The sequence below is a fragment of the Erpetoichthys calabaricus genome, chromosome 2, assembly GCF_900747795.2.
Source record: "Erpetoichthys calabaricus chromosome 2, fErpCal1.3, whole genome shotgun sequence".
Lineage (NCBI taxonomy): Eukaryota > Metazoa > Chordata > Cladistia > Polypteriformes > Polypteridae > Erpetoichthys > Erpetoichthys calabaricus.
In genome coordinates this window covers 6,921,296-6,945,555 of record NC_041395.2, presented here as the reverse complement: position 1 = coordinate 6,945,555, position 24,260 = coordinate 6,921,296, and the positions used below count along the sequence as shown (strand labels likewise).

Here is a 24,260-nt window from a genome sequence, read left to right as displayed (position 1 = left end):
GAAGGCTGCCTTTAGAGAAGGTGAAAGGAGAAATGAAAAAGTTAGTCGGACAAATATGGGACCCCAGGCTGAGATGAGCCAAGGTCTTTCTGATTGAACCCCCATGAAAGAACACAAACTGAGGGGTCCGTGTGGCAGGGTCCTGTAATAGCCTTTGGTCTTAAAGGCCCAGACGAGCTCCCTGGGTCACCTCTGTAGATGGTGGGCACTTCCTACATGGAGCCCAGAAGTTTTTGACTGTCCAGGGGGCTCGTGGTTTAGTATTGAAGTTATCAGAGGGACCAGAAACGAGGGCCTTGTTGGTGACTGGTGGGTACTGTGGCTCTCCTCTGGGAAGGACGAGACATTTGAGCTCCGTCCTCAGTGGTTGGCATTTCTCTAGCAATGTGATGGCTGCCAAGGACATCTTGAATGAGCACTTTGGTTTTCCCATACGGATGTCTGGTCTCCTCTATTGTTTAAGGACTAACAGGTGGGGTCACTGCCACCTTACATTGGCAGGCGTTGGAAACAAATGACAAGGCCAAAATATACTGAAGAACATGATAGTGAAAATAAAAAGCAAGAACACATCATGATAAAGAAGAGCAACTAACATAATAATAATAAGTAGAAATAAAATACTGAGGGCAAATGAGAGAACGATACGCATCAGCAGGTGACACGACTGCCATGATTACTGTACTGTACCCCCGTAAGAAATGATGAGTGGCCGTCTACACGGTTTGTGCTGAGGAAGACTGGCACCCCGTCCAGGCTCGGCTCCTTCCTTGCTGCCATCTTGCAGTGATATCAACAGAGTTGTAAGTGGTCAACCATCTAGAAAGGCGCTATATGCCTATATGCATTCTGGTGGGTGTTGTTGTCTCTGTGTTTGCAAATCTGATGAGTCTGAATTCACCGCGGCCATTCGGTCTTCTGTTTTCTCTTTCAGAAAGCCAACTGCTCCCTGGAAATAATTTCACAACAGAGTGCAACATTCCAGGGAATTTTATGTGTGGAGATGGAAAGTGTATCCCTGGGGGCTGGCAGTGTGACGGGCTACCGGACTGCTTTGACGAAAGTGACGAACGAGCCTGCCGTGAGTGTCCTGCCGTCTCTTCAGATCTTTGTATGAATTCTCATAGCCTGTGAATGTGAAAGAGCATAAGATATAGTGCCTTTCACTCCTATCTATCTATCTATCTATCTATCTATCTATCTATCTATCTATCTATCTATCTATCTATCTATCTATCTATCTATCTATCTATCTATCTATCTATCTATCTATCTATCTATCTATCTATTATATAGTGCCTTTCACACCTATCTATCTATCTATCTATCTATCTATCTATCTATCTATCTATCTATCTATCATTTACACTGCTTTTATGAATCCCATACCAAATGGTATATAACACAGACATGTTTGGTACATCGTATTAATCACCGAGTGGAAGTTGTCTTTTCACATAAAATTGCATTGCACTGTAAATGTTAATGCTGAGATCTACATTGATTACTTATATTTGAACCCGTCTGATACGGATAGCACAGCTAGTCCACCTTCATAAAATAAGTGTCTGTGTCCATCCCTTTACTATGTTTCTGTCATTCCAACAGATGGTGCATCACAAACATTTTTAGTAATAACATGCATTACATTTATCATTCCCTCAGATGGCATATCACATATTTTTGTGGTAATAAAATGCATTGCATTTTATATTCCAACAGATGGCGCATTGCAAACATTAACACAGCTTTTATGAATTGCATATCAAATGACATATAACAGAAATACATCCATTACATTTATCATTCCATCAGATGGTATATCACATATTTTTGTGGTAATAAAATCCATTGCATTTTCCATTCCAACAGATGACACATTACAAACATTAACACAGCTTTCATGAATTGCGTATCAAATGGCATATAACAGAAATACATGCATGACATTTATCATTCCATCAGATGTCATATCACATATTTTTGTGGTAATAAAATGCATTGCATTTGTCATTCCAGCATATGGCGCATCAAAAACATTAACACGGCTTGAATCCATTCATCCTCATGAATCCCATGCCAAATGGCTAATCACAGAGACATATGCATTGCAGGGTGCACTGTAAGACATTAATGCTTACATATATGTAGATGGTAGCACTGCTCATCACATTATATTTATATAGCTATAATGAAATTACAAAGTACAGAATTAATTTACATCTTTCCACGGGACACCAGTGAGGATGTTATGCAGACGGCCAGGACAACATTCTACAGAGGGGATGTGTTAAATCAAAAAGGCAAATGGCCCACAAACACATGCGGGCACAGCAGAGATTGGTACCAATCAGGCCGTGCTGTGCCCGTGTTGAGCTCACCTCATTATGATGTGCGTCTTTTTTGTTTGTTAAATTTCGGGTTGGACTTTTCCCCATTACATGTAAACCCGCCCTGCGTCTCCTTTGCTGTCTCCACACTAAAAGCTTTTCCTGGTTTATCTTTTTGTAGCCCTGCTAAATATTGTGTCCTACTAAAGTTAAACTTCACGGTCCTGCTTCTCAAATTGGCCTAAAGACCACGATGCGGATTATATGGCGGTCGCTCGACCCCAGTGCTTCTACCCCGTTAATATTAATGAAAGGCCGCAAGTTTTCCTTCCCACAGCAGCCCCTGTGCATGTTTCAGTTTTTAGGTTGTGGTGCCAGCAGCATATGAATAAATAAAAGATAAATCTCAGTTTCACGATGCTGGCTGTCAGCGTTCATCTTTCTCACCTGATGCCACACGCGTGCTGCCCGCCAGAAGCAGCCTGTTAGCTGTAATTGAGTCACGATGGCCTCTCCTTTTTAATATTTTATTATTTGGCTTCAGGATTGGCGGCTCTGCTCGATGCAGGGTGGGGTGAACTTGAACCCGCAGCCCCTGAGCGGAGGTGGTGGGCTCCTGCTAGGTGACTGGTGAAGTCCCCAGAGGTGACTGCAGCCCTAATGACCACCGCAGCATCTGAGCGTCCTAATTCCAAATATGAGAGGAAATGATTTGGGGGGATTGGGAAACTGCAGAGTGAAAACGGGGCTGAGAATGACAACTAAGAGCAGAAATAAGATGGCAAAGACCCTAACGGCTCTCCACTCCGGTGTCCAATACCACAATGTCGGGGTCAGAGGGTAAAGCTGGAAAACTGGAAACAATGTAATCGTGAAAATGAATTTCTAACCCCTAAAATAAAGAGGGGATGTCCACACACACACACACAAGATACACTAATAGACAACGGGCACATCATGTCCTACACAACGTCTTCTTCATGTCACTTCTGCCCAGGCGACACACAAAATGGGAACAGGGAGAAAAAGTGAAATGAGAAGTGAAAGTGTTGTGAACCAGAGAGTTCCTCTGCACAAAAGTCCAACTAATGACCGTCAAACCCTGGCTAGAAACGAGAGGGGCAAACGTCCAATCGTTTATAGATAAAAGGATGTGAAGCTTCATGGAGCGCAGAAGGCACAGCAGGGGTGGCCTGGAATGGCAAACGACAGACGAAGAAAAGTGCAAAAAGATCGAGAATACAATAAATACACAAAGTGCAGAAATCAGACCAGAGAAACTCACCAACGGCAGAACATTCAATGAACCGCAGGGGACTGTGGGCTGACTCCTGCCCTTTGTAAAATGATGACAAAGGTTTGGCAAAGTTTCAGTACAATCAAGTACAGAAGAGAGTCCAAAATAGAATGGATTAACGGAGGAAGTGACATCGTCTTCGGGGCCGGGGCCGAAAGTGACATCGTCAGAGCCAAACTGGAAGTGACGTCGTCAGACTCGGGCAGAATTGGGGTTTGTGGAATTCCCTTCTTTGGGTCCCTGTAGCTGAGGGAAGCCCCACCTCTTGGGGGACCACCCACAAAACACATGGCACCTAACAGGAGATCCTTAGACATAAAGACACTAAAGAGTCAGCGGGCTTAATGTAACTACGTGCCTAAAAGAGACGCTTGAACCCCTGACTGTTGAAACGCAACACAACACAGGGGGAGCTGCATAACGATCAACGGAGCTAATTGGTCGTGCAGTGATCAGTGGTGACCCCTTAACAGCTATCCTACTCGTTGTTCTGACACCTTCCAGGGGGTGCAGAAGGAAAAGGAACAGACCGGAAAACGAAGCACGGGTTCAAACCAAAATAAAGGAGCCTAGAAAGGAAAAACCAGAAATCGGCGGCACACAAATGGCAAGAAGAGGAGGAAGACTTGAAAAAGACCACCAAAATGTCAAAGTATGTCTCCCAGCCCAGAGGGAGAACCGTAAGACTCGTTCAGAGTCGAGTCCCACTGGAATCTTTATATAAAAAAGAGGATTTATGAACAGAAAAATACCAGCGTTCTCGAAAATATTAAAACGATTTGTCTAAAAGGTAACCCATAGCAACCACATCCCAGTAGAAATCCAGAAACTGGGAACCATAAACAGAAGGAGAAGACAAAAAAACCCAGCAAGACCTTAGAAATGTAAAACTCGCCATGCAAGTCTCCGCTCTGCCAGCGTGTATTCAATGAACCCCAAGGGACTGCCCTTCAAAGCTGGCCCTTTTATTGCCTTGGGGTGGTCCCTGAGTGGTTAGGGAAGGGTGGTCTCCCCCAAAAAATACAAGGAACATAAGGGAACACAAATATACACATCACAACTAACTGATGTTGTAAAAGAGGACAAAACAAAGATGAAGAGTTGGGGCGACACCGACACCCCGTAGATTATAAAGGCAGCTTTTCAGCAGAAGAATATCACTAAGGACGCGGGTCTCAGATCAGACCCTCCAAGATGGCGACACTTCTGGGTAAATACCAGCCAGGCAGGAAGAGGCGGGGCCAGGGGGACGGACACTGGAAATGTGACATCAGAGGCGGTTGAAGTTGTCAATCATCCGGTCTGTAGAGGGAGGAACAAAAGAGGCGTTAGAATGAAGCGCCACCCGGTGGATTGGTGAGGAACTACCAGCACCAGAGCCTTCAAGCTGTCCCCAAGGCTCACGTGTGTAAGAAGACAAATAATAAATAAGCATGCTGATGTTTACATAAACCAAAATAACTAAAGCATCAAAAAGTGGGATTGAAGTACAAGGGAGGACCTCAGAATTAAACATGACATCAAAAAGCAGAAGAGCCGCAGCGTCCTCAGACTTGGACAGAGGGGGGTCTTTGGGGCCGGCTAAGTGACGTCCTGGGACACGCCCCTAGCAACCTTGATTTGCATCGTAGCAACAGAACCTCGAAAATGGTGTAAACAAAGTGGTATCACGGGAAGACGAGATGGTACAGAATTGTAATATAAAGAAAGTGACTGTAAATCATGAAAATAATATTTGTGATGGACGGACCACCCAGACGACAAGGACCACCTTCCCTTACCTGGCCGGGAAGCCAACATATTGAATTCTATCAAAGGGAAGAGCAACAGTACTGACATCCCAGCAGCAATGGATGGGGAACCCATGCCCAGCTGGGATGCCAAAGGACGACCTGGATGGAGGGTACCAACGGGGATGAGTAATGGGTCCTTGGGGGACCACATATATGGGACAATGGGGGACTGCCTCTCACATGCTGTTGTCCCAGTATGGCTGCCTGCAGGGCATCATGGGAGTTGTGGTCCCTTAAGCCTGCCCTGTTGGGTTCTTTATGGGCCACCAGGGGGCGCTGTGGAGACCTGCAGGCTCAGGTTCAGTCTGACCCAGAAGTGCTTTCGAGAGACAAGAAGTTTAAAGGAAGCCCCCCACTCCTTCCAAGTGGGTCAAGAGGTGGGTGACCCTCACCGGAGGGGAGTGGAAGAGAGAAGGAGAAAAGTGGATTGGGCTGTGCGAGAAGAAGAAGCCTGTTCAAGGTAAATACTTGTTTTGAACCCGGACTTGTGTGTCTGGAGAGGAGTTTTGGGGCTCAGTGATGCCCCCTACAGGTCACACATTGCATGTTAAAAACACACGTATACATTAAGTCAATGACACCCATGGCCTTGTCACTTGCGTGTCCTGCCAGTGTGTGTCCCCAGGGTCTCCCACATCGGTTCAATTGGCCTGGGGTCTTTAAGTGGGCCCACCATTGCACTTGTCATTTCATCATCAGTGTGGGTCCCTGATCTGGGAAATGAATGGAGACAGCAATGGGGGGTCCTTTCATTGAGTTTCTGTGAGCCACACTTTCTTGTCATTTTTAAACTTTGGTTTATTTCGCAGAGAACTCGGCGCGTAACACGGCCTACAAGTCAAAAGAGAAGAAGACGCCCCACCTGAGCGATTCCAATCCAAGGCTTCTCGTCAGACAGGAATGTCGTTGGGCTTCATAGCCGTCGTGGTCTTTGTCTTCTTAGTCCACTTCCTCAAGGTGTGCGCCATTGCAGGGTCTCTTTTTCTCCTGCTAGGCCAGTTGGGACGCCAGAGCCTGTCTCTCTCCTTCATGCAGTGCCCAGGTGGCTGCCTATGCAAGTTTGTCCACAGTTGTGCCAGTCGGCATTGGGCAGCTGTTAATTCCCAGAGGTCTTGTTACTTGTCAGTGAAGCTGCTTTTAGCTAAAAACGAAGGCAAGTGAAGGAAATGTAAAAATGAATTCCACTGGCGGCACGCTGGGGCGTAGCAGCTACTCCGGATTCAAAAAAAGGTGCATTTTAGCTGTTTTTAACTATTTATTTTGTTCGCACAGTCAATAAATCATGTGTGTGAAAGACACACAAAGACTTTCATACAACCGCATCACACTTCTGGAAATCAATTCAAGATTTAACACCAACAACTTACCTGAAGACGCTCTAACAAAAAAGCTCCGTGAGCTAGGCCTGCTCCATGAACCCTCCCCTGAATCACCTACAGGTATCATCCCAGCGAGGAGACGCCGCAAGCGGTGTGAGCGTACCCGGAAGTACGGTAAACGAGGAGGTGTCCAAGCTAAGCTAAAGGCTAATCCAACTAGACCGGCTGTTCCGTCCATCATTCTGGCAAATGTTCGTTCATTGGACAACAAACTGGACCATATCCGACTTCTAAGAGCAAAACGTCGCGAAGTAAGAGACTGCTGTGTTTTTATCTTCATGGAAACCTGGCTGAATGATAATATCTCCGACGCGGCTATACAGCTAACAGGGCTACATGCTATCCGTGCGGATAGAGACGCCAGCAGATCTGGAAAAACACGCAGCAGCGGCCTGTGTGTGTACATCAACACAGAATGGTGTGGAAACACAGGTATGATCACGAAGCACTGCTCATCGCTGGTGGAATTTGTGGCAGTTAAGTGCAGACGTTATTATCTGCCGCGAGAATTCAGTATTATTGTCATTGTGGCAGTGTATATTCCTTCCGATGCTAATGCTAAGGAGGCGCTATGCGAGCTGTATGAGGCCATCGGTGACCTGCAATCTCGCCACCCTGAGGGATTTTATATTATCGCTGGGGACTTCAATCAAGCGAATTTAAAGACTGTTCTGCCTAAACTCCACCAGCATCTTAAATTTCCGACTAGAGGAGACAACATATTGGACTTGGTATACACTAACATGAAGTCTACATATCGAGCAACTCCCCACCCTCACATCGGACTGTCTGATCACATTACAGTAATGCTTACTCCGGCATATATGCCATTGCTGAAGAGAACAAAGCCGGTAATAAAGCAGATCAGAACATGGCCAGATGGAGCTACTGAAGCCCTGCAGGACTGTTTTGAGAGCACAGAATGGAGTGTCTTTAGAGAAGCGGCGACCATTGATCATCACATTGACATTAATGAGTACACCGAAGCAGTGACAGGATACATTGACAAATGCATTGGAGATGTCACCGTCATCAAATCTGTCTCAACACGCGCTAACCAGAAGCCATGGTTCACAGCAGAAGTTCACGAGCTGCTGAAAACAAGGGATGCTGCCTACAAAGCCAACGACGAAGTGGCACTCAGAGCAGCCAGAACCAACCTGTCCTGAGGCATCAAGCTAGCAAAGCGGGAGTACTCAAAGAAAATTAGTGATCACTTCGCCTGCTCAAGAGATTCTCGGCGAATGTGGCAGGGCATCCAAACCATCACGGATTATAAGGCCCCACCGCATATGTGTGTTAATGACACCTCTCTTCCAGACGCTCTTAACACCTTCTATGCCAGGTTTGAGACACAGAACAATAAACCAGCATGGAAGACCATCCCCTCGTCAGACAACCAAGTTCTGTCCCTGTCTGCAGCTAGTGTGAGAAGGACTCTCACCAGGATCAACCCACACAAAGCTGCTGGACCAGATAACATACCTGGACATGTGCTCAGAGTCTGTGCTGACCAGCTGACTGATGTCCTAGTGGACATCTTCAACATCTCCCTGAGCCAAGCTGTTGTGCCACAATGTTTTAAAAACACCACCATCAGACCTGTCCCAAAGACAGCTACAGCCTCAGAACTCAATGACTACCGCCCAGTGGCACTCACTCCAATCATTATGAAGTTAGTTTTGAGTCACATAAAGAACCAGCTGCCCCCCAAACTGGACCCTCTACAGTTTGCATATCAATCAAACCGATCAGCTGACGATGCAATTTCAATGGCACTCCACCTGACCCTGTCACATCTGGATCACCGCAATGCACATGTAAGAATGCTGTTCATTGATTTCAGCTCAGCATTCAATACTATCATCACCAGGCAGCTGATCAGTAAGCTGGATCTGCTCGGACTCAACACCTCCACCTGCAACTGGATTCTGGACTTTCTCACTGAAAGACCTCAAACAGTACAGATTGGGAATAAAAGATCTAACACCATCACACTGAGCACAGGTGCCCCCCAGGGTTGTGTGCTGAGCCCGCTACTCTTCACGCTGTTGACCCATGATTGCACCTCCAACTCTGACACAAACCACATTATCAAGTTCGCCTACAGTAGTAAGACTCATTGAGAACGACGATGATGTGGCGTACAGAGAAGAGGTGGAATGGTTGGCACTTTGGTGTAAAGGCAATAATCTGTCTCTTAATGTTGAAAAGACAAAAGAGTTGATTGTTGACTTCAGGAAGACAAAGGCTGTCCATCTCCCACTCAGCATTGATGGCGTCACAGTAGAGAGAGTGAAGAGCACCAAGTTCCTCGGTGTTCATATCACAGAGGACCTGTCCTGGACTAAAAACACCAACTATCTTACAAAAAGAGCCCAGCAGCGTCTTTACTTCCTGCGACGACTGAAGAAGGTTCACCTCCCCAAACCCATACTTACCACCTTCTACAGAGGCACCATAGAGAGCGTCCTGACCAGCTGTATCACAGTCTGGTATGGAAACTGCCATGCCTCCGACCGCAAAGCCCTTCAGAGGATTGTGTGGACTGCTGAGTGCATCATTGGCAGCTCTCTACCCAGTCTGCAGGAGATGTACACCTCACGCTGCCTTCATAAAGCCACCTGCATCATGGCTGACCCCCAACACCTCTCCCACCAACTGTTTACTCCTCTTCCATCTGGAAGACGACTCTGCAGCATCAGGAGCAGGTCTGCGAGATTGTGCAGTAGTTTCTTTCCCCAAGCAGTCCGGCTCCTGAACACCATGCTGCCCTCCTCCACACTGGACTGTCTACTCCACACACTCTCTGGATTACATAATACTACTTAATACTGTATATGGTTTTTTTTTTTTTTTTTTTAGTTTTATATATACATATATATATATATATATACAGTATATATATATCTTGTGTACTGCACCTTTTGACTCTGGAGGACGATATTTCGTCCCACTGTGTACTTACTGTAAGTATATTGTTAGGATGACAATAAAGCTCTACTTGACTTGACTTGACTTGAGGGGACAGAAGATGACACAACGCAGCGTGGCCCTGATGGCTTCTGGGTCATCTGAACACACACACACACACAGCAGCACTCTGCCGTTAGTCGAGTTACCTGAACATGGACCCTCCGCTGCAGGGTGGCACCACAATGCGCCGTAGCGAGAGTTCTTTAGGCGGAGGGAGTGAAAGAGGCAGAAATTCACTGAAGGATAGGATGTCACCTCGACTTAAAGTTTATGAATGGTCAGAAAGCGGCGAAGCTCGATGTGGTCGATGGCGCTCACAAGAGCCCACCTTCGATGGAGAAGGCAGACAGATCACACTGTCCATTGTTGCCGCACATTGGGATATCAGCTATGGATCTACATGGGCTGTAGTGCACCATTCCCTGAAATGGGGGGACCATAATGGAAAAGTGCTGTGTGACCGAGACGTCTGCATATCCCCTTAAATGAAATGGGCACTTCAATCACAACGTCTGCACTGTTTGATTAAACTGGAGCAGAGGGGGAAATCGAGAACAATTGTGTCCTTGTCCCACAAGTTATGGTGGGCAGTGTAGTCCAGGTCACCGTAGGCTCATTCCTAGAGCAGTTTATGGTCTTCAGCATTCCTTACCTTTTACTTTATCGACAGTAAGCCTGTCTTACGTTCCTTGTGTTTTGGGGGTGGTCCCCCAAAGAGGTGACAGTCACCACCAGGAACTGCCAAACCCCACGACCTGCAAATGTAGTTGGGGTCTCCCATGGCGGTTCATTGCAAATTCTTGCTGTGCTTTGTGTTTTTTTTTTCTGCTTTGTTCTTTTGACCCCCCCCCCCCACCCTTTGGGTTCAGTTTGGGGGCTCTCTTTGCTTTTTTCGAATCGTCTTTTGTGCTCTTTGCAGCTTCACAGTATTACGGAGCAGTGTTTGTGAAGAGTACATCGTTTATTTCTGACAGATTCTCCAAAGCCGGGGTTTTAAACAGGATTTCCCCCTCTAGTGGCTGTTTCTAGAAGTGCTTTTGAAACTCCTACTTCTTGGCAATAAGCCTAATAGTCACACACATCTCATATGCATGGAAGTGTGTGTGTCTGTCCATCTGTCCGGCCCAGAAGTGAGAGGCGGAGTCAGGGTTAGGGCTCCACCTCCAAGGAAACACAAGCGAGGCGAGCGCGTTGGCAAAACGAAACCTCCTAAGAGAGGGACGCCCAGAGTTGTTCATTTCAATTACCTGACATCTCTACATTTCAGTAGTTTGTAGGACCCCGGGTTTTTTTTTTTTACAGCAGGGGCTTACACGGCTAGTTTAATAATACGTGTTTTATTTTTAACCGTATTAAGATCTTTTTTTCACGCCAATACAAGTGCCATTCCTGTTTTGAAGTCGGCCTTACGGTGTGAAGAATGGCGTGTTTTAGTTTTTGACAGCAGATCTTTACTTTCAGTAGACGGCGTTACACTTGAAGCTGTAAATGAGGAGAGGTAGTGCAGCACCCCATAGTCACCCAGGTGCCCGCCACTCGTGCCCATGCTCCTGTGCCAGTCCGTGCTCGGTGTTCAGAGACGCTTTCTTCATTTTCAAGATCAGAACTTGCGTTCTGCGTCTCCCTGTCATCCTGCCACACTTCTGTCTCTGCCGTGTTGGGCTTTTCCCGTTCCCTTTATGGCTCATTTTTTGTTATTTATTTAATAGAAATTGTCCCACCAATCATCATAATAATGATAATAATACATTTTATTTATATGGCGCCTTTCCCATGCTAATTTAGCCGACTCAATCGACTTCACTCCACTCCTTCTGGCCCTTCTGACTGAACTGATCCGAGTCGGTGGGCCGCGTTACTGAATTTCTGGACATGATTGCGCTCACAAAGCCCATGAGGCTGGCACAATGAAAGAAACGAGGGCTTGACGTTGAAGAGGGGGGGCGTCAGGGGGGCACCGCTGATGATTTAGTGGAAGGCGTCGAGTTGCTGATGGATTGAAGCTCATCCACAGTTGTAATCTGACCGGCAAGAAAGATAACAAGCGAAAGTCGGGGGGGTGGGATGTCGGGAGCCATTTGTCAACATCTGGCAGCGTCACGCCAGGACCAGCAGCGCTCTGCCAGTCCAGATTTTCATTCTTTTTATGCTTTTCCTGCACTGGAGGGGGGCACAATACTGGCATTCTTGTCTGTAGTGCCAGAGCACTAGTGAGTCAGGGTGGGCTTCTCTGCTCCATGCCGCTGTCATGTCTGCCTCCACGTGTGTCCCCCTTGTCTTCTGTGTGCTGCTACTTATTATGGCAACTCTTATATAATACGAACAGTGACACATGGATTGTTGATTTGAATCCGTCGTTGGCGTCTTGGGGGCTCCATTAAGGACGTGGTCAGCCGTACCATTTATATGAATATAATGATAAAATGTGTTCCAGTCACCGCAGGCACAATGTGGAATAACTGAGCAAATGTTCTTCAGGTCCCACCATGCATTTAGTGCCGTGTGACGGCCAGTCCGTCCGCTGCACACGTTCAGCACTTCCCTCGTAATTAGCCAATAGTGCAATAAAATCGACAAAGCGTTTCCCACTTACCGGCGAACTTATTCGACAAATATTGACCTGGAAAGTCTTCCCATGGTGGGCTTAGGCAAACATTCTTATTTTTTTTCCTAGTGGCCCATGATGCTTTGCGAGTGCCAGCGTGACATGACCGAGCTGTAGCAGCCATGCGCATGAACTGTGATGCTGGCAGCGGGGCTGCGTGATGTCACCACCTGATCAGCACTCCGGCCTGCTACCATGCCTGCCTTTTAGAACACAAAACCCAAAAACCTTGCAGTGTTTTCATTTGAGGGGTACGCTAGCCCACCATAAGGAGAGTATTAGGAGTACTGCCACTGGAGCTCCTGTGTAACTGTGTGCAGCGCCGCATGGCTAATTTACAAACATAATGAGCCTCGGTGACGAGCCTTCAAGGAGCCATCGCTCCTAAAACGTCCCCCAGAAAGAAAGCACATGCGGCCCTGTGAAATCATCAAAATAATCATAATAATAATGTGAATTTAATAAAGTATCTATCTATCTATCTATCTATCTATCTATCTATCTATCTATCTATCTATCTATCTATCTATCTATCTATCTATCTATCTATTATATAGTGCCTTTCATAGCTATCTATCTATCTATCTATCTATTATATAGTGCCTTTCATAGCTATCTATCTATTATATAGTGCCTTATCTATCTATCTATCTATCTATCTATCTATCTATCTATCTATCTATCTATCTATCTATCTATCTATTATATAGTGCCTTATCTATCTATCTATCTATCTATCTATCTATCTATCTATCTATCTATCTATCTATCTATTATATAGTGCCTTTCATAGCTATCTATCTATTATATAGTGCCTTTCATAGCTATCTATCTATCTATCTATCTATCTATCTATCTATCTATCTATCTATCTATCTATCTATCTATTATATAGTGCCTTTCATAGCTATCTATCTATTATATAGTGCCTTTCATAGCTATCTATCTATCTATTATATAGTGCCTTATCTATCTATCTATCTATCTATCTATCTATCTATCTATCTATCTATCTATTATATAGTGCCTTATCTATCTATCTATCTATCTATCTATCTATCTATCTATCTATCTATCTATCTATCTATCTATCATATAGTGCCCTATCTATCTATCTATCTATCTATCTATCTATTATATAGTGCCTTTCATAGCTATCTATCTATTATATAGTGCCTTTCATAGCTATCTATCTATCTATCTATCTATTATATAGTGCCTTTCATAGCTATCTATCTATCTATCTATTATATAGTGCCTTTCATAGCTATCTATCTATCTATTATATAGTGCCTTATCTATCTATCTATCTATCTATCTATCTATCTATCTATCTATCTATCTATCTATCTATCTATCTATCTATCTATCTATTATATAGTGCCTTATCTATCTATCTATCTATCTATCTATCTATCTATCTATCTATCTATTATATAGTGCCTTTCATAGCTATCTATCTATTATATAGTGCCTTTCATAGCTATCTATCTATCTATCTATCTATCTATCTATCTATCTATCTATCTATCTATCTATCTATCTATCTATCTATTATATAGTGCCTTTCATAGCTATCTATCTATTATATAGTGCCTTTCATAGCTATCTATCTATCTATTATATAGTGCCTTATCTATCTATCTATCTATCTATCTATCTATCTATCTATCTATCTATCTATCTATCTATCTATCTATCTATTATATAGTGCCTTATCTATCTATCTATCTATCTATCTATCTATCTATCTATCTATCTATCTATCTATCTATCTATTATATAGTGCCTTTCATAGCTATCTATCTATTATATAGTGCCTTTCATAGCTATCTATCTATCTATCTATCTATTATATAGTGCCTTTCATAGCTATCTATCTATCTATCTATTATATAGTGCCTTTCATAGCTATCTATCTATCTATTATATAGTGCCTTATCTATCTATCTATCTATCTATCTATCTATCTATCTATCTATCTATCTATCTATCTATCTATCTATCTATCTATCTATCTATCTATCTATTATATAGTGCCTTATCTATCTATCTATCTATCTATCTATCTATCTATCTATCTATCTATCTATCTATCTATCTATCTATCTATCTATCTATTATATAGTGCCTTTCATAGCTATCTATCTATTATATAGTGCCTTTCATAGCTATCTATCTATCTATCTATCTATCTATCTATCTATTATATAGTGCCTTTCATAGCTATCTATCTATTATATAGTGCCTTTCATAGCTATCTATCTATCTATTATATAGTGCCTTATCTATCTATCTATCTATCTATCTATCTATCTATCTATCTATCTATCTATCTATCTATCTATCTATCTATCTATTATATAGTGCCTTATCTATCTATCTATCTATCTATCTATCTATCTATCTATCTATCTATCTATCTATCTATCTATTATATAGTGCCTTTCATAGCTATCTATCTATTATATAGTGCCTTTCATAGCTATCTATCTATCTATCTATCTATCTATCTATCTATCTATCTATCTATCTATCTATCTATCTATCTATCTATCTATCTATTATATAGTGCCTTTCATAGCTATCTATCTATCTATTATATAGTGCCTTATCTATCTATCTATCTATCTATCTATCTATCTATCTATCTATCTATCTATCTATCTATCTATCTATCTATCTATCTATTATATAGTGCCTTATCTATCTATCTATCTATCTATCTATCTATCTATCTATCTATCTATCTATCTATCTATCTATCTATCTATCTATCATATAGTGCCCTATCTATCTATCTATCTATCTATCTATCTATCTATCTATCTATCTATCTATCTATCTATCTATCTATCTATTATATAGTGCCTTTCATAGCTATCTATCTATTATATAGTGCCTTTCATAGCTATCTATCTATCTATCTATCTATCTATCTATCTATCTATCTATTATATAGTGCCTTTCATAGCTATCTATCTATCTATCTATTATATAGTGCCTTTCATAGCTATCTATCTATCTATTATATAGTGCCTTATCTATCTATCTATCTATCTATCTATCTATCTATCTATCTATCTATCTATCTATCTATTATATAGTGCCTTATCTATCTATCTATCTATCTATCTATCTATCTATCTATCTATCTATCTATCTATCTATCTATCTATTATATAGTGCCTTTCATAGCTATCTATCTATTATATAGTGCCTTTCATAGCTATCTATCTATCTATCTATCTATCTATCTATCTATCTATCTATCTATCTATCTATCTATTATATAGTGCCTTTCATAGCTATCTATCTATTATATAGTGCCTTATCTATCTATCTATCTATCTATCTATCTATCTATCTATCTATCTATCTATCTATCTATCTATCTATCTATCTATCTATCTATCTATTATATAGTGCCTTATCTATCTATCTATCTATCTATCTATCTATCTATCTATCTATCTATCTATCTATCTATCTATCTATCTATCTATCTATCTATCAATCATATAGTGCCCTATCTATCTATCTATCTATCTATCTATCTATCTATCTATCTATCTATCTATCTATCTATTATATAGTGCCTTTCATAGCTATCTATCTATTATATAGTGCCTTTCATAGCTATCTATCTATCTATCTATCTATCTATCTATCTATCTATCTATCTATCTATCTATCTATCTATTATATAGTGCCTTTCATAGCTATCTATCTATCTATTATATAGTGCCTTATCTATCTATCTATCTATCTATCTATCTATCTATCTATCTATCTATCTATCTATCTATCTATCTATCTATCTATCTATCTATCTATCTATCTATCTATCTATCAAGAACAAAAGAATTATTCCTCTTTGCCCAGAAGTCTCTGCACAGATATCAGAAACAAAAAAGACATTTGAGTGACAGCCCACGGTGGGACCTCAAACAGTAGAGCGAGCCCCCACGTCACCGCATGGCGAGACTGGAACTCTGCGAGTGCAATTATATACTGTACACTCAGCGGCCACTTTATTAGGGTCAAAGTCTCTAATCAGCCAATCACAGGACAGCATGTAGACGAAGTTCAAACCGAGCATCAGAATCGGGAAGAAAGGGGACTGAAGTGAGATGGTGGCATGGCTGGTGGTGCCAGCTCTGGGTATTTCACAAACTGCTGATCTACTGGGATTTTCACACCCAAACATCTCTAGGGTTTACAAAGAGTGGTCCGAAAAAAGGAAAAAATATCCAATGGGTGCCAGAGGTCAGAGGTGAATGGCCAGACTGGCTTGAGCTGATAGAACTCAAATCAGCACTCGTTACAAGCGAGGTGTGCAGAAGAGCAGCTCTGAACACACGACACCTTGAACCTTGAAGCAGGTGGAGGGCTACAGCAGCAGGAGACCACCCCAGGTGCCACTCCTGTCATATAACAACACGGCTCACCAACACTGGACAGTAGAAGACTGGTGGTCTGACGAGTCTCAATTTCTGCTGCGACATTCAGATGGTGAGGTCAGAATTTGGCATCAACAACATGAAAGCAGGGCTCCATCTTGCCTTGTATCAAAAGTCTGAAGTGCGATTTTATTACAACATGCATTCCAACAGATGGTGCACTGAGCTCTATGTTGGTTACTTAGATTTCAGTCGCTCTTTGACGGGTTTCACAGTTAGTAGAAAATATACACCAATAAATGTGAAGTCCTGAGGTTATGTGTGGCTTAACAGTTAGGACACTGGGCCACAAAACTGCCCCAACACTCCCTGTGGTCCACAGCACCACATCAAAAAGCTTTGAAGACCTTTGTGGTCCTCGTGGAGATGTTTGTTTAGATGTAAAAGTGATCTTAACAGAACATTGAAAGTGAATTTAATTCAGGACAATTTACAACACCCCGAGATTTCACTCTTGGATTGTATGATGCACCTCATTTCAGTTTGGTGTCTTTATTTTAGAAGGTACCTGCCTGTCAGTCTCCATAATCTTGGCCTGCTCCTCACTCACTCCGTTTTCTTTTCTTTTTGCAGCCAAAGCGAAGTCCAAGTGCGCTCCGACCTTCTTCGCCTGCGCCAGCGGGATGCACTGCATCATCGGCCGATTCCGCTGCAATGGCTTTGAAGACTGTCCGGACGGCAGCGACGAGGAGAACTGCAGTGAGTTTGTCTTCTCTGATTCCGTCTTTGGCTCCTTTCTTGACGCCCATCACTTGAGTGTCATTTTCTGCTTATTCATTTGTATCAAATGCATAATGCACTGTCTGCGAAACAGAGCCATTCAGTATTAAAGTGCCGGACCAGCTGCTATTGTCAGGGTATTAGAGAGTATTATGGGATACGTAGCCCACAGTCTGTGCCTGATATGAAATTGAGCATTGAGACCTTCAGAGATGATCTTATGTACAGCAGGAGGTGGATGGCCGGGCTGGTTGCTGGTACCTTCACTGACCACGAGGTCCTAATACCAGAAGGTGCTCCCTCAGCACACGAGATGGCAGCATCCCTCTGGTATGGCTCCAGCTCAGACACCTGCAGGGCATTATGGGAGTTGTAGTTTTGGTGAGCAGCCCTGTTTTCAACCTGACCCAGTTCTTCTTCTAGGAGGCAACATCATTGCACCAGAACTACTTGACAGGGCCGAGGCGAGAAGGGTCACTGCTGGGAGTGGAGTAGGGCGAGGAGGGAAGGACAAAGGATTAGACTGGTGCTGGAGCGAATGTGAAGGAGTTTTATTTAAAGCAGACTAGTTTATTTGAACCCGGGACTGTCGTGGTGAAGTCGTGTCTGAGATGCCCCCTAGAGGTCACACTGCGTCTTCAGTGCCCTTCATTTTCTTCCCACTTTATTGGGCTGTGGGTTTCATTCTGAGCGAATACAGTTGCCATCTTAGCCCATCAGTCTACACATAATGACCCAGAATGACAAAGTGACAACACGCTTAGTCACTCATTCCTTCAAGTACTCAGACCTTCTGCTCGGGTGCCTCCTGTTTGCTTTAATTCTCCTTGAGATGCTTGTAGAAGTTCCACTTGTGGACAACCGAACTGACTGGACCCGTGAAGAGAAGGTCCCACAGTCAGGACAAAAACCAAACCTTGAAGTCCAAGGGGGTCTCTGTAGACCTCCACAGTCAGATTGTGATGAGACGCACATCAGGGTGAGAGTAAAGCTTTGGGTGTTCCCAGGAGCACAGCGGCTTCAAGAATTGTGAGATGGAAGGAGTTTGGAACCATCAGGACTCCTCCTGAAGTTGGTCATCTGAAGGGGCTTGGAGAAGGAGGGGTAAAGACCCCAATGGTTTCTTTAACAGAGCTGTGGGCCACCCTGATGGAAGGACAAGCATCTCAGCAGCCCTCCATATCGATGAGGCCTTTACTCGCAGTTGCCGTTTGTCAGACGCCATTTAAAGGACCCTGAGAGCTGAGGATGAAGATTATCTGGTGTGACAAAAAAATGAACTCTGTGTCTGGTGACGACCTGGCACTGCTTATCAGCTGCCCAATGCCATCCCTATGGAGAAGCGTGGTGGTGTTAGTGGGTGTGGCTTATGTGTGACCTCACGTGGGTGTGGTCAGACAGCCATCTTTAAAGGAGTAAGCTGTCGGACAATTAGTCAAAATGAGGGACCAGCAAACCCTGGCTTATCACAACACAGGCAAACGTAGCATCTTCTGTATATATAGAGATAGATATAGAAAATCCAATGTCTGTCTGTCTGTCTGTCCGCCACTCACAAGTGAATCACTTCACGGATTTACATCAGTTTTTTTTTTTTTCTAGAATTTGCTTGAACATTCCGATTGATTTCATGACTTCTCAGAGTTCACTTGTGCCACTGATTTATTTACGCAATTCCAAGAGAGAGGCTGCTGGGGGCATCAGGAGTAGGGAGCCGGACAGGGCCCTCCTCACTCACGTGCCAGCCTCCGCTCTCTCTCGCACCACGTGTTGGAGCGCACCTCGCCTCCGCTTAGCTAGCGATTCCTGTTTGTTCAGTAGACCTTATCATCTACAGATTATTAAGGAGTAACGTTTGACGTTTTTGAGCGAGACATCAGAGCTCCATGTGTTTTAGAGGGTGGCTGCTGACGGGCACAGATATCACGGCCACGTGGGGGACGTCAGAGCTGAACACGATCAGATGCAGTGCCAGCGTTCCACTTGGCCAGATTTACATTACATTCACTAATATCTGGGCAGAGCCACAGGGGACTGCTAGTTATAAATACAAATATTTTGTTCTTTAGAAATGCTCTGTAAACAGTGAAGCTCTGAAGAGCACAAAAGACAAAGTCTTCAAAGTTGGCAAACCCAGGGCACAGTCTGAAATCCAAGAAGAAGATTGAAAAACAGAGCATAAGATTGAAAACAAAAAAAAAACAGAAAAATCAGAAACATATAACATGAACAAAAAAACACACAGGAGAACCTCCCCGGCATTCAATGAACCGCAAGGGACTGTGAGTTCCCCTTATTCTGCAAGTGCCTTGAGCATGGGAAAGGCGCTATATAAATAAAATGTATTATTATTATTATTCAGTCTTTATTGGGCTGAGGGCAGTCCCTTGATGGTGATGGGCAGGTGACCACGCCTCTTGAGGGACCACCCTCAAATCACATGGGACGTAAGAAAAAGAAAAAGGAAGTAAATGAACAGCAGCAATGTACAACAAGCAGAACACGTACAAGAGACATGAAACACAGCGGAAGGGAGCTGGATAAAAATAAATGGCATCAGCTGACAGGGCAGAGGTTAGTGGGGCCGCCTTACAGCCCCTGGGTTCAAATCCTGACACCTTCAATGGTGTGCAAGAAGGAAAGGTCTGAGCAATGAAGCCCGGGTTCAAACCAAAATTAACAGGCCTATCTTTTCATCTTTTCCAAAAAAAGACATTAATGACAAAAGGAGGAGGCCTTCGAAAAGACCACCAAGACCACCCACCCCCCTCCCCCCAAGAGGAACAGCCACGAAACTCTGGCTGGTACAAAGTCAAGTCCTACTGGAGGATTTATTAACAAGTCAGGTCAGGTCAGGGAGCCTGCACTGGTACAGCGTGTTGTAACAGCATGGGATCCTGGTTGGCAACCCCCCTGGCAGACACGCGGTCCAATCCCACCTATCTATCTGCTACAGCCAGGTGTTATGTGGGTGTCCCCTTGACCTGGTCCAGCCGCTCGGGTCCTCAACAATGAGGATCACCCTCGGGTAATGGCGCCACATGGCCGTAGTGTCGTAACTGACGCTCCCTCACCATGCAGGTCATGTGCCTCATCCGGGACTCCGTGAGCAACATAAAGTCAAACCAGCGGGACACAAGGACCCACTGAAGGAGACCAGTCTTCATCTCCGGTCACTGCATAGCGTCCATGTCTCACAAACTGAGAGCACCAGGACTCTAAAGACTTGGACCTTCGTCCTTTTGCGCCACAGACCCCTTTAAAGTGACCCCCCATACTCTCCCAATCCGTCTACTGACTGAAGAGTCACCAGAGTCACATGAATGTCACTGCCAAGGTAAGTAATCCTCTCGATGACGAGGTCGACACTCTCTCCGCAGACAGACACACTGCTGATGGCCGTGCCCAAGAGGTCATTAAAGGCCTGGCTCTTTGGTTTTTATCAGGACCCTCAGACCCCTCACTCAGACTCTTGAGAGCCCCCAGAAGTTCACAACATCATCAGCAAAGTTGACAACCACAGACAACATAACAAAATATTCAGAAATATCAAAGAATCCTGATTTGGACTGTCATCTTACCCTTTAGATCTGGTGACGTTTGTCACAGTGGCCTTGGCCGCTCCTAGTCCACTGTCCTCACTTTTCTCATTTCTTTTATGGAATGATCAACTCAGCTGGTGTCCCCCCTCACGCACCTCGGTCCTACACATACACACACAGTAAATATGGCACCGTGGGGTACCGCTAACCGCCGGCCCGTGTGTCTCGTGACTAACATCTTTGTCCTCTTCCACAGCCGCCAACCCTCTCCTCTGCTCCACGGTGCGTTTTCACTGCAAGAACGGCCGCTGTGTGGACCGCAGCTTCCTCTGCAATGGGCTGGACAACTGCCAAGATAACAGCGACGAAGAGGACTGCGAGAGCACGTCAGGTAACAACGCCGGCCGTCCTTCACTCGCCCTTGAGACTTACTCACTAGTCTAGGCGCCGAGGGCAGTCGCATGTCGATCGGCACACACATGTCAGACTGAGCTCTGCACCCGTGGCTCTCCGGGGCTGCCTGCCCATCTCAGCACTGTGAAGGCTCAGGACACACACAGTCCTTTGTGGTTCATTGAATGCGCTTGTGCTGTTGGAGAGTTTGTGAGGTTTCGATTGTTGATACCGTATTGTGGATTGCTGGATTTCGACGTCCCGCTCTTTAATTTGTGTTTTTTAGGACTTGTTTGCTGTTGGGTTGTCATTTTCAGGCAACTCCTTCTGGGCCTTTTTGTGCACTTTGGAGCTTTTGATTGTTTTAGAGCATTTTTACTACAAATAATCATTTTTATGCTCTTTAATGACAAGCCAGGGTTTGATGGTTTTCCCCCTCTACGGGGCATGTTGAGGTATTTATTGGGACTTTACTGCATAGAATGAATTTGAATACCAGCCAGGGGAAGAACCCAGGCGGCTGAAATGCAACAGAAGCAATCTGTGCAGCGTATTTCACGGAGGTGCTTGCCTTCGTTCTGTTTTTGTGCCGGACCTGCGGCGTCCTCGTACTTGTATGTGTCAGCTGTGTCTCAAAGCACCTGCAGCCGCAAATGTCATGTTAGACAATGCAAACCGCTGCACCTTTGGTGGATCTGATAAGGAGCCAATGCTCAGTTTTGGGGTCGCTGTGGGCCAGACAACTAAATCATGGAGATGACTGTAAGCTGTCGACTGAGACCAAGAAGCCAGAGGTGTGCGAGTTGTTGCATGATAGACACACACGCCTTAGCATTTTTTATACATAAGTATGAGTATGTGTGTGTGTATATAAATATATATATATATATATATATATATATATATATATATATATATATATATATATATATATATATATATATATATATATATATATATAGTAATGAGAGACAAAACAAAGAGATAAAGGTTTGGGGATCCCCCCGTATACTGAAATAAGCACTCGAATGTTAGGCGAAATCAAAGTAATCACATGAGACCGAGTCCGAGTGAAACTGACTGCAAGGTGAAGTGCTGGGTCTTTTAGAGATGGTGGGCAGGAAGAGGCGGGTCCTTGAAAATGAGGTCAGTAGGAGGGTGGGAGATGGCTGTGGAAGTGGGCGGAGCTCTAGCTGGTCTTCTCTTCTGGTGGTCTGCAAAAGAGGAAGAGGAAGAAAAGGCATTAGAGCAGCTCCTCAACCCCTGACTTTTAGTTAAGCCCTTAGACTGCCACCCAAACGTGTGTGTGTGTGTGACAATAGATAGACAGTATCTCTGTTTTACACACATACAAGTTCGACTGCACACACTTTAAATGGGACTCAGTGCAAGTGAAACTCAAGGCTAATACTAAAAGTGCCAGAGAGCATGAAACATGGCTATCCAATGAAAACGCCATTAACTGACACTTGGACGTGAACCCAGCATATGCAGATTAAAAAAGAAGAACATACAAATAATAAAAGAGACTTTATGACAAAGACCCTCCGGACCCCATCTCATCAATTCCCTCCCCACCCCACATTCACTTCCCTTACCCTCCTTATTTCCTATACATTGCCTTGGGTTCCTGAAAGTCTAATCATTTTCTTCTGAATGATGATGATTCCTGGTAGGAATCAAAAGTTTAGGAATAAAAAACTATTTTAAGATACGTCATTCATTTGGTCCCTTTGTGGATTTCCAGCTACAAATGTGTAAATGGTATCACAGAACTTCACCTCCATATAGATAGATAGATAGATAGATAGGAAAGGCACTATATAATAGATAGATAGATAGATTAGATGTGAAAGGCACTATATGATAGATAGATAGATAGATAGATAGATAGATAGATAGATAGATAGATAGATAGATAGATAGATAGACAGGGCACTATAAGATAGATAGATAGATAAATAGATGTGAAAGGCACTATATAATAGATAGATAGACAGGGCACTATATGATAGATAGATAGATTAGATGTGAAAGGCACTATATAATAGATAGATAGATAGATGTGAAAGGCGCTATATGATAGATAGATGTAAAAGGCACTATATAATAGATAGATAGATACAGTAGATAGATAGACATGAAAGTCACTATATGATAGATAGATATATAGTGCCTTTCACATCTATCTATCTATCTATCTATCTATCTATCTATCTATCTATCTATCTATCTGTTATATAGTGCCTTTCACATCTAATCTATCTATCTAACAGATAGATAGATAGACAGATTGACAGGGCACTATATGATAGATAGATAGATAGATAGATAGATAGATAGATAGATAGATAGATAGATAGATAGATAGACAGGGCACTATAAGATAGATAGATAGATAAATAGATGTGAAAGGCACTATATAATAGATAGATAGACAGGGCACTATATGATAGATAGATAGATTAGATGTGAAAGGCACTATATAATAGATAGATAGATAGATGTGAAAGGCGCTATATGATAGATAGATGTAAAAGGCACTATATAATAGATAGATAGATACAGTAGATAGATAGACATGAAAGTCACTATATGATAGATAGATATATAGTGCCTTTCACATCTATCTATCTATCTATCTATCTATCTATCTATCTATCTATCTATCTATCTATCTATCTATCTATCTATCTATCTATCTATCTATCTATCTATCTGTTATATAGTGCCTTTCACATCTAATCTATCTATCTAACAGA

At 43.3% G+C, this 24,260-nt stretch overlaps 1 protein-coding gene across 1 annotated transcript in view; it reads left to right on the top strand.

The window, feature by feature from the left end:
- The window catches only part of ldlrad3 (low density lipoprotein receptor class A domain containing 3), a 109,545-nt gene that overhangs the window by 48,411 nt on the left and 36,874 nt on the right, over positions 1 to 24,260 (top strand). Inside the window, exons 2-4 of the mRNA XM_051923621.1 lie at positions 935 to 1,081; positions 17,417 to 17,542; positions 21,362 to 21,496. Coding sequence (XP_051779581.1) covers positions 935 to 1,081; positions 17,417 to 17,542; positions 21,362 to 21,496 — 408 coding nt within the window. The remainder of the gene's footprint in view (positions 1 to 934; positions 1,082 to 17,416; positions 17,543 to 21,361; positions 21,497 to 24,260) is intronic.